Source organism: Mastigoproctus giganteus, chromosome 2 (genome assembly GCF_048544385.1).
Source record: "Mastigoproctus giganteus isolate SK-2022 chromosome 2, ASM4854438v1, whole genome shotgun sequence".
In the NCBI taxonomy this organism is placed as follows: Eukaryota; Metazoa; Arthropoda; class Arachnida; order Uropygi; family Thelyphonidae; genus Mastigoproctus; species Mastigoproctus giganteus.
This window is the reverse complement of record NC_143576.1, coordinates 150,224,834-150,236,062: the sequence shown is the minus strand read 5'-3', so window position 1 is coordinate 150,236,062 and position 11,229 is coordinate 150,224,834. Positions and strand designations below refer to the sequence as shown.

At 41.6% G+C, this 11,229-nt stretch overlaps 1 protein-coding gene across 1 annotated transcript in view; it reads left to right on the top strand.

The window, feature by feature from the left end:
• The first annotated feature begins 380 nt into the window (after nt 1–380).
• Nucleotides 381–11,229, top strand: part of LOC150089658 (growth hormone secretagogue receptor type 1-like) — a 41,942-nt gene continuing 31,093 nt past the window's right edge. Inside the window, exon 1 of the mRNA XM_090390067.1 lies at nt 381–747. Within this exon, the coding sequence (XP_090246193.1) occupies nt 381–747 (367 nt within the window). The remainder of the gene's footprint in view (nt 748–11,229) is intronic.

Sequence of the window (11,229 nt, the reverse complement as noted above, 5' to 3'; positions counted from 1 at the left end):
CTTCTGAAACATCCAATAGCTTTAGAAAACTGTCCTGTTGTTGAAGCTTAAACGATTAGTCGAGTCTATACCAAACTGTTCGATTGCACAAACTGATCCATATAAAACACTAACCAAATAAACCAATACCAGATATTTCCACGTGGTTATCGATCGCTCAGAAAGTCGAGGACAATCGGTTCGTTGTCGTGCTGTTAGTAAACTGTGTGGAAGCTGTAATGTTGCTTTTTTTTCAACGATCTTGTGCTTTGTGGAAGGTACCAAGCAATCTACATAGTTTTCGTCTGAATCTGCTACGCTCTCTAGATAAATAAGAATACGGTATTCTCTTACTTACCCAGCTCTTCGTTTCCTTCCTTCGGCATTTAAATGTTTCTAATATGACATATGCCTTTAGCAATGTTTCCTGCCTAAAAGAAGCATTTGATTCAAGTAACGGCACACAAATCGCTGACGCTAATTTTAGTGTTAACTGTACCGAATCCGTGTCTTATAATTTCTTGGATTTTCCACCATATATTCGAACGGCAGCAACAACAGTCTGTGCACTAATTCTAACTGTAGGAACAACAGGGAATATTCTGGTTCCATTAGTGGTGTGTAGAACGAAAGAGATGAAAAACAGCACTAACATCTTCCTCATTAATCTCAGTGTAGCAGATCTACTTCTTCTTTTGGTGTGTGTTCCTCCTGTGCTGTTCGAACTATATTCACAACCAGAGGCCTGGTTTCTAGGAGAATCGATGTGTAAGTAGACACACTTTAATTTGTGCGTACTACCGTATATAAATTTATATTAGTATAAGATAGGAACAATTATCAACATAAACATGTGTAAATAAAAATAAAACTTAAATTTAGTACTGAAATGGATATCAACTAGCATACATGAACGTTTAGGCTTTGAACGAGTTATTCTTCTGCCGTTTACTTTCAACTTTCAGACAAGTGAGTGCTGAACACGTGAAAGTAATTGATTTTTTCAATACTTCATTCACTTTTTTTAAATTTTACATATCAGATGGTTTTTGTTCGCAACGAGCGGTAATTTTCGATTGTATTCATTTAAGTTTCGTACCGTGGGAAACAACTACGCGCGGGTATGAACCCAATTATAAGAAGCATTTAAGTTAAATACGAGGCAAGATGATCAAGAACTGTATCGTAGTTTCATTATTAAATCTTTTTTAAATAAACAAACGGATTTAATAATAATAATAATAATAATAATAATAATAATAATAATAATAATACTCCTTCGGGATCACACGAGTAGATTGGATTAACACCGAGCTGGAGGATATCATGATAAAGACAAGAATAATGATGACCAAGAGCAGCCAGCATCACTCAAAGTCGGCCATGGAGAGACTGACAATAGCTCGAAAAGAAGGAAGGGGGTACTGGTAGACCTCATCGAGCAACGGAAGACAGCGATTGCTAACCTGAAGGATTATTTCCAGAACAACAAAGCAGCACTATACCAGGTCATGTTCCCTCCCGCCCAAAACGGAGCAAACGAAGCTAGAAAGATGGGCAAAGAAGACACTTCATGGCAGACACTACAATGATTTCCATCAAGACCACATAGATAAAATGGATTCTAATGCATGGCTGACGAGCGTGACGCTCTTCCCCGAAGACTGAAGAATTCACGCTCGCCATCCAAGACCAAGAAATCAACACCAGGAACCATAGAGAATACATTGCCAATGAGCCCATAGAGTCAGATGACACATGTCGACGATGCCACAGGGCCTCATAAACGATCCAACACATCACCACAGGATGCAAGGTGATCACCCAGACGGAGTACTCTCGTAAATACGACCAGGTAGCCAAGACAGTATACTGCTCGACAAATTTAACAATGTTTTTCATTGATATCTTATTGTGAACAGGGTCGCTGAAGGCGAATATTTGGTATAATAGGTATCCTGGTATGCAAATTCCTAGTACCTACTAGAAATCGATCTACCACCTTTACAGAGTCGCACATTATGTAAATTATTCTTTCCTATAAAAACACGGGTTGCGACCACATCACTTCATTCTTGTTTTTTTTTTTTTTTGGCTTGCTCAGTGGGATAGCCACATCCCCATGACTCAAAATGGCAAGTCACCGTCTTTTAGATGATTCTTTCAGATGGCGGGCCTATGGATGACTTGAAGCCTAGTAGTCGCAGGCGGAGGTGGTACGTTGGCATAATGTGTCATTCAAAGTCATCTCGGCGGAGATGGGGGGAACCCCTAGTGCCGCTTGACACCAATATACTATGGAAGCTGTTTCGAGAGACAAAACTATTACAAGAAGATCTGGCCAGGGTCGCCCGAGGGTTATGTTAACCCAAACAGACCGCTATCTGGCTCTAACAGCAAGACGGAACCATACGATCTTGTCATGAATTGTCTCTTGAGGTCGCTGCGGTCACAGGTGAAAACGTTTTCAACCGAGCTTTGTTAAAAAGGCTCAATTCAAGTGGACTCTACACAAGAACACCAGTGGTTTGTATCACATTAACTCTTGGGGCCATGCAACTGCTATAGTTTCGGCAGCTCAGATAGTTGTAGACCAAAAAATTACAGTCACTAAATTATCAGGATTATGCTCCATGCATGCGGCGTGTTCTGCTTAGAGGATTCCTTTGGGCAGGTATATTTCATTTTCATATACTTTCAATGCAGCCAACATCATCAACCTATTGAGCTATTTCTGAATTATCTTGAGAATGCGTTACATAGACTTATGGGAAGGCGTGTCGTTAATTGCATGGATGCTCACGCTTCTTCCACTTTGTGGAATAGCCTCAATACTGATTCGAAGGGAGAACTCTTGGAGGAATTCATTGTGACCAATAATCTGACACTGTGTAATACAGTTGGCTACGTTTGTTTCGGCAAATAGGCAATCATTTTTTTACATTACAGTCGTAAACACAACCTTGGTAATGGTATTGGGAATTGGAAAGTGCCCTCTTCATGGAGTACGATCACAATGCAATAACATTTGATGTAGCTTTTAATCTTGACTATAGAGCGAACAGGAATTCATGCGATTTTTTCTGATATAAAACCCAAGGGGAAAATTGGAATGACTTTGATCTAAAACTAACAGATGCTACCACGGTTAGCAATCGTCACTGTATTGGTCAATTACCAGCTGCTTCTTAGGTGGAGACTGTGCAGCAACTGATTGAAGGAGTATGTAATAACAGTTTTAGGAAAATGCTAAGAGGAAAAAAATTATGTTCCCTGGTGGACTCGGATTTTAACAAACTTTCGAAATGACTTAAAAACTACCAGGCGCGGCTTTCAACGGGCAAAGAGAAACAGTAGGTCCAGAGAATAGGTGGAACGTTTTGGAGATATTTATAAACAAGCTAAACGGAATTACTTTTACCAAATTTATTGTGAGAAAAAGGCTGTCTGGGAGCGAATGGTGAGTACGACTCTCAAAGAAGATCCTTGGCTTGCGTATAAATCAGTAACAGATAAGATACACTCCGGTGAAAGCTTCTCTTTAATCTTGTCTCCTGATGACAATGAAATTTTGTCATGGTCAGAATCAATGAATAAAATCTTGGACTGTATAATTAACTAAGATATTACTGTGCCAGAATGTACTGCACAGATAAATTTACGTATGGAACATCTAACTTACTCAGGTCTTGTTGAAGAGGAATTGTTCTCTCAACAGGAAATATCCTATACTACACTGGTGTGCAAAATTTAAGGACCAGTCAGGTTTTCACCTGTAGCTTCTCATAGGAGAGGCCTGGATATGGGAAAAGCATACCAAAAGAACCTCGTGAGGTACAGAAATGATGAAGGAAACAACACCGACACAACAACGGAAACAAAACGGTACAGAGGGACTTTATTCAAAAATGGCAACATAGCACTGGCTACCATGATACAGATGAACCATTGCCAAAGATGGAACAAAGTGAAGAGGTGGTCCTGAGTAGGAGATATGGCCACCCCTAATGTCTATGCAGGCTTTGCATCGCCTATCCATACTTAGAACAATATTGTTGATAAGTTCTTGCGGTAACATCGTCCATTCCTCTGTCAGCGCTATCTTCAGCTGATGAACATTTTCTGGTGGGTGTAGACGTGCCACTAGGCGTCTCACTAGAGCGTCCCATATGTGTTCGATGGGATTTAGATCGATAGAAACGGGCAGGCCATACGAACAATGTCCTCACTTTCCAAAAGAATATCAACAGCTGCAATGCGATGAGGTGTGGCATTATCATTCATAAACACGAACTCGGGGCCAATGGCACCTCGGAACACACGCACAAGTAGCGTTGCTCCCTATTCTGAGGAAAGTCTTAGATCGAAAACAAGTCGCTAAACCTGAAATAGAGGCGCCAGTTTCTTACTTAAACGTGTCTTCTCTGTTTTCTTTCTGTTCAAGGACATGACAAAGATCTCTTAAGTAAAAATCAGAGTACTTCTATAATATTCAAAAATTTTTCAAAATAATAGATAAGAACGGCAAATTATATACTATATACGAGGGGTTTCCGAAAAGTAAGTAACACATTTTGAAGGATTCATGCTGACCATCCAAGACCAGGTAATCAACACCAGAAACCAGAAACTATAGAAAATACATCGCAAAGGAGCCCGGAATGTCAGATGACACATGTCGACGACGCCACCTGTCACTCAGAAACGATCCAACACATCACCAAGGGGTGCAAGGTGATCACCCAGACTGAGTATACTCATAGACACGACCAGGTAGCCAGGATAATACATCAGAAGCTAGCAAGGAAATACTAGTTGGTCAAAGAAAGTGTACCGTACTAAAAGTACGAACCCCAGGCAGTACTATAGATCGAACCCACAAGCTGTACTGGGACCGCGCCATAATAACGGATAAGACCATCCCACACAACAGACCGGACATAACCCTTGTGGTCAAGATGGAAAATGCTACCTACCTGATTGACATAGCGGTGCCCAACACTAGCAATGTCCAGAAAACCCATGAGGAAAAAAATTAGGAAGTACACGAACCTGAGACACGAGGTCAAGGAGATATGGCATATGCAAGAAATATCGACCATCATCGTATCAACCACCGGTATGGTGCCAAAGACTCTACATAACAGCCTAGCAGCAATAGGACTCTCAGAGAACACCTACAAGGAACTCCAGCAAGTCGCAATCCTGAAAACATGTAGGATAGTCAGAGATTTCTTCGACCAACAGTAACACCAGACATTACAACCACCCTGTGTACTTGGCAGCAGTACCCGTCACGGAGTGGAACCCCCAATCAGGGAGAAATAATATAAGAGCAACAATAATAATAATAATAACGTGACGGGTAGCAGTACCCGTCACGAGGTGGAAACCCCAATCAGGGAGTAATAATAATAATAATAATAATAAATCACACTATAAATGCTACTGTGGGGAAATATATTTCCCTCCCATCACCAGTACTGAGTATAATAAAACATATTTTGTTAATAATTTCACTTGGGATAATACTGTAATTTATTACTATTATATATTATTATAATAGTATAAAATTTAATGTATGGATAGAAACTACGTAACGACCTTTCTCAACTGTATTAATAGATAAGGAATTCTACTAAAACATATTTACAGATCCCAAGACGCAGTAGACTGTAGACCGACTAAAGAGATAATGATTTCTTCATACCGCCACTATCTGTACAGTTTTATTACATAATGCTGTTTTAATGGAATAAGCTCACCGCGATTTTGCTTTATCTTCTGTGCTAGCTGAAGGGATTCTTTTCTCTATATGATCATCATATTCTTTAAGAAATTCAGCGTTATGAACTGTGAATTCATTTGTTTTAGAGCACGCTGTTTAATTGAATGCTGTGCCTTCCAGTAAACTCATTTTTAGGGTCCATAGTCTAACGAAGGACCCTTATAATGTCACTCGATTGTCTGTCCGTCCGTCTGTCACAGCATTGTATCTCTGGAACCACTCAACCTATTGGCTTGAAATTTTGCATGGGTTTATACATCATGCGGATCAACATAACGCCATATTGATCGTTTTTGACAAAAATTTGTCTGAGAAATGGGGGAGTGAAATGTGGGGGGACAAAAATGTTGCCCACAAACTATAGCTTATTATACACCGTTGGAAAGAGCTTAAAGAGTAGGTTTAGAATATAATTTAAAAATATTTTTAAAATTAAAAATGCCTAGCCAGACAGGAAAATGTCAGTAATTTTCGTGCTCCTCCCCCTCTATTTCCATCGCAAATGGAGCTAAGAATTTAAAAATCATATTAACTATGCGTAGGGTCCGTCGGGCAACGTCAGGTCCCATCAGGGGCCCGATGGCCAATAAGCCAGATGAACAATGGACACAACAGACTACACTATACACGATCCACACACTTTAAATCTTCGGCTTGACAGGGTACTGTCACTCGATACAGAGAACTCCGCGGAGATGGGAGAAATCCCAGGAGCCGCTAGACCCTCAACATACCAAATAACAAAATTAGCTATGTGTTATTCGATGCCCATCAAGGGAAAAACTATTGCTATTGAAATCTGTCATTTATTTTTGTGTTAAAATTAAAAAAACAAATTTTTATTGCACTTGATAGCGCGTTTCTTTGTACTAAGTAACTCTCCTTTTGGTGACAAAAATGTTGCTAAATAGTTAGTTAATAAAAGTCGTTTATAAATTTTGCGATGAGAAGTATTTTTTAACAATTTTCAAAGCTGGAGTTGTCCCGGCAAGGAGTTACTCAGAGAGCCAGTGTTGAGGCGCGGGTGGTGGGGAGGCGCCTGCGCGGAGTCTTGCACGGCCCTCACCTGCCAGTCGCTTCTCCCCCAAGACTTTAATCGCTTCTCCAGGAAGAAGTTGGAATCGCTCCTCCGATCCTTGTCATTCACAGCAACTGGAAAGACTCAAATAGACAATGTTTTCGTTAGTTTCTCAGTTTTAGGCCAATCCGGAGTACTAGAAACTTTTTTCAGTTACCATAAAGCTCTCTATTTGAGATACTACACTAACGACCATTCGTGACTACGAACCCTTCATAAGGTAATTTACCATTCGTAAGGTAATTTAGATATGTTAAGTTTTTGGTATGTAGGGCTTTCGCTAGGGTATAGATAGAGAGTGGGGAGGCAGAAGGCTGGGGGGGAGAAAGACAGAAATATGGGGCCAATACAGTAGGTAGCCCCAGTTTCCAGTGGGACATGCCCATGTCCCACCAGAGTAGAAGATATAGGGTGGAGAGGAGGGGAGGACGAAAATGTCTCCCCTCCCCCCAAGGAAGTAGGTATAAAGGTGAAGGAGGCTAGAGTGCCCTCTTCAGATCGCCATATGGCTATTGGCAGCTATTGTTTCAAGTTTCTTTACTCATGGGGCAAGCTCCGTCCTTGTGCTTGTGTCCCTCATCTTTAGTTGCAGCCTTTACATTGTGCTGGCTGGTGTCTCAATAGTGGTACTTGATGTCAGTCATTGTAGATGGTGATTAATGTCCTTCTCCTGATGAAGGGGTCTTGTGAGAACTGGGATAATGCTCTATATTCATCCTCAGTATCTATGAAATGGGATTCCAATCCTTTTGGTAGGTATCTTATTTTTGTTATAAGTACCCCTCTGAGGTCTTCATATTGTGGGCACTCGTACACTATGTGATTCCAGCTTTCTGTCTCCCCGCACGTACAGTTTGGGTCCTCAGTGAGTCCGAATCCGTGCAGCTACTCATTGTAGGGTCCGTGTCCTGTTATTAGAGATGTCAAATGGTACCCAGGGAAGTACCAGGTCGGCTGTTTTGGGTAGATTTTCTGGAGGTCAGGTAGATATCTTCTGGTTATCTCACCCTTGGTGGTCTCCGTCCATCTTCTCTGCCATAATTTTAGCAGGTGGTTCTGTAATCTAGTGTTTTCCGTTTTTAGGTTGTTCGCTGGGTCAGTTGTGTAGTCCAGATGTGTGGCCGCCACTCCCCTGGATAGCAAGTATAGCAGACCTGTGCGAACGACCTCCAGGTCCAAAGGAAGCGGTCCAGCGAGTACCTGTAGTGCTGGAGTACTCACTGTACTACACGTACGCGTCGTAGTTAAGAGTATGGTCCTTTGGATTATGTACAGAATTCTTCTATTCACTGCCAGTGCAGTTTTTGGGAACCAAATTGCTGAGGCGTAAGTAATTGCTGGGAGAAACGTTGTCCTGTAATATAGCGTCAGGGCTCTTTTTTTGAGTCCCCAATCTTTCCTAGTAACTCTGGCTACCAGTGCAGAATAGCTCCTGATTTTTTTTCTTATGTACTTTAGGTGCAGCTGGAACGAGAGGTTGTTGTCCAGTACCACGCCTAGGTACTTAAGTTGGTTTACAAACTTAATGGTGACATTGTCAATTTTTATTTGCGGTGGCAGTCGCAATTGCAGGGTTCCTTTAAGCAGGATTGAAGAGGTCTTTATGGGTGAAATTGTTAGCTGGTGTTTTGCGGCCCATTGCTGGAGTTGCTGCAGTGCTTGGTTTGCTTGGGTTTCCAACTGAGCCCGGGAATCCGCTCCCACGGTCAATATCAGGTCATCAGCGAATGCTTGTGTCCTGACTGGTCCCAGATCCATCACTAAGAACTCATCTAACACCATATTCCACAGGAGTGGTCCCAGCACCGACCCTTGCGGACAGCCTCTGTGCACTTCTCTTGTGACCTTATGGTATTCTACATTGATCTCCACTATTCTATGTGATAAATAGTTTTCCATGACCTTGAATAGGTTTGTTGGCACCCGTGCCTCCCTCAACCTCGCCAGGACGCTTGGCCACCAAAGTGAGTCAAACGCCCCAGCAAAGTCAACCGAGATGAGAAGCAGGTACTTGTTTCTACATTCTTGTACCGTCCTGAGTAGGTTTCCCAGTGCGTCCACTGTCGAGGTCCCTGGCTTGAAGCCATACTGATTCGCGGCATGGAGTCCAGCTTTTCCATAGTGAGCAATTATTCTTCTGTGAAGTAGTCTTTCGAATACTTTACTTACCACCGAGAGCAGTGCGATGGGTCGATATTTCTGGTTTTTTTTGGGGTTTTTTTTGGAATTAGTTTTAAGTTGGCCGTTTTCCATGCCTTTGGAAAGTGGCCGGCTTCCAGGCATCTGTTGTATAGGGTGAGCAATAGGTACGGTGCGTATTCAACAGTTTTCTTTAAGATTTCAGGCTCAATAATGTCGAGACCTGGGCATTTCTTGCTTCTTACTCGACTAGCTGCCACGTTGAGCTCGTCATTGGTAAAGGGGGGCTCCATTGCCTGATTGGTGTAACTGGCATTGCTCTCGCATATTTCGCTCTGTGCTGGTAGTATCGTCATCGCTGGTTTCTGGTAGATTGTGTCCAGTATATTGTCTATCGACTGCTCCCAGGTCGTGGTAAGGTTTCCCTGCCGGGTCCTGGTGGTGGCATTCACCTCCCCTCTGGGCATTTTGTTGGTGGTTACCTTGTAGACTAGGCCCCAGGGGTTAGTGTTTCCTTCTATGGATACTAAGAGCTCCCAAGAGCGTCTTTTGCTCTTCTTAATGGCATCAGTATAGCGGTTTCTTATCTCCCTATATTGTTGTCTCAGGTCGCGGGCCCGAATCTCCCTTTGGGCTTGGATCAGAGTAAAATGCAAAAATTTTGGGAGACGCATTATGGCCACAGAAGCCGATGCGCCAACAACTAAAAAACAAAAAAAATTAATGTCTGACTATATGCCGTAGTGTGCACGTTCTGTACCCATCGCATATTTTTTTTATTAAATAAAGATTATATATTTATTGTTTGTTTTGGATGCCCCAATAAATAACCACCCACCCCTGCTCTTTTTAAGACGAGTTCTCTATTGCAACGATCAGCCTAAATTTTAAGAGCATTTTCACATGGTGATATTGAACGATAGGAGCGTGAAAGGCCTCTCCCTTTTACGTATGACAGTGTACTTCATAATCTTTTTTTTTTTCGACCGAAAGCTTTAACAGTAAATTCAGCAAAGCGATATGTGTCTATTTGGGGCAGCAGGGTTATTATCTCCTAATATTCTGTAGGCAGGACATTGCTATCTGAATTGTTGGTATATTGAGAAACTTTCTGTTAGTTACTGAGGTGCATTTTCTTGATGTGGAGGAATTCCTTCCGTCTACCAGGAAGACGATAACGTCTTTTTTTTTTCTTTTTTTTTTTCAGAATGTGGGTAATTCCATATTCTTTCAAGTTTAGAGCGCATCCAGTGCTCCAGAAGCGCTTCACTTCACGGTTCTAAAGCAAGTAACAGTGATAATGACTGAACTAATAAAATACAAATATGTCATAATAATGATTGCCCGCTACATTTGACAAGCTCTAAAAAAAAACCATACATAGACCAACCAGTATCAAGAACCACTCTCTGGGAATACCACTTTAAAATACTATAGTTATCCTGTCCTATGAGCTCATCAAAAATTCCCCCAGGATTTTCAGCATCGACTGTGTTCATGTTCCTAGAATATAGTTAAAACCTGTATTATGAACATACCAGATTCCGAAAGAGTTGTTGTTGTTGTTGTTGTTGGATATTAGGATCATCGGCAACTAAGGCCATGTGCTCCGTGTATATTGTCTGTAAATTGTGTGTATTTTGAGGTCGACTTTCCCGAAAATCGACCTCTCCAGGAAACCCAAGTTTCCGGGAGAAAAAGCCATGCTACCCGCATCTGAGACCGACTAACTCAGCCACGTTGTGAAAAAGGCCCATAAAAATTCAGGTCCTTTCCACCCACTGTGGGAAGAAGGACGATCCTAACAACTGTGCTACCTACGAAGGCGCCCCCATATTAAGGCGGCTGTTTCCTGCCAATACTCTGGAGCTCTCTAGTCTTCAAAATCAACTCAAACAGGTACTGCCATGAGAAAACCTACAGGAAGCAGATAGCAGCGGACTTGTATACTACACTACAAATTTAATGAAGAGGAGGGTGTATATTTGTTTGGAATTTGAACTCTTGATCATCTGTAATGAATGATTTTTGTGTCTTCAAAAAACTCTGTGAGGACTGCAGAAATTCTATGAGATTCATCCATAGTGACTGTTGCTTGCATCAAGTGACTGTTGATGTATTTAGTCTTATGTATTTTCTGATTTTCGATGTTGCCGTCTAATTTGTCGTAGGATGTATTAGACACCCTCCTAGATAATGTCTGTACAGGGGTGTTAGATAAATAATAATAATAATAATAATAGAG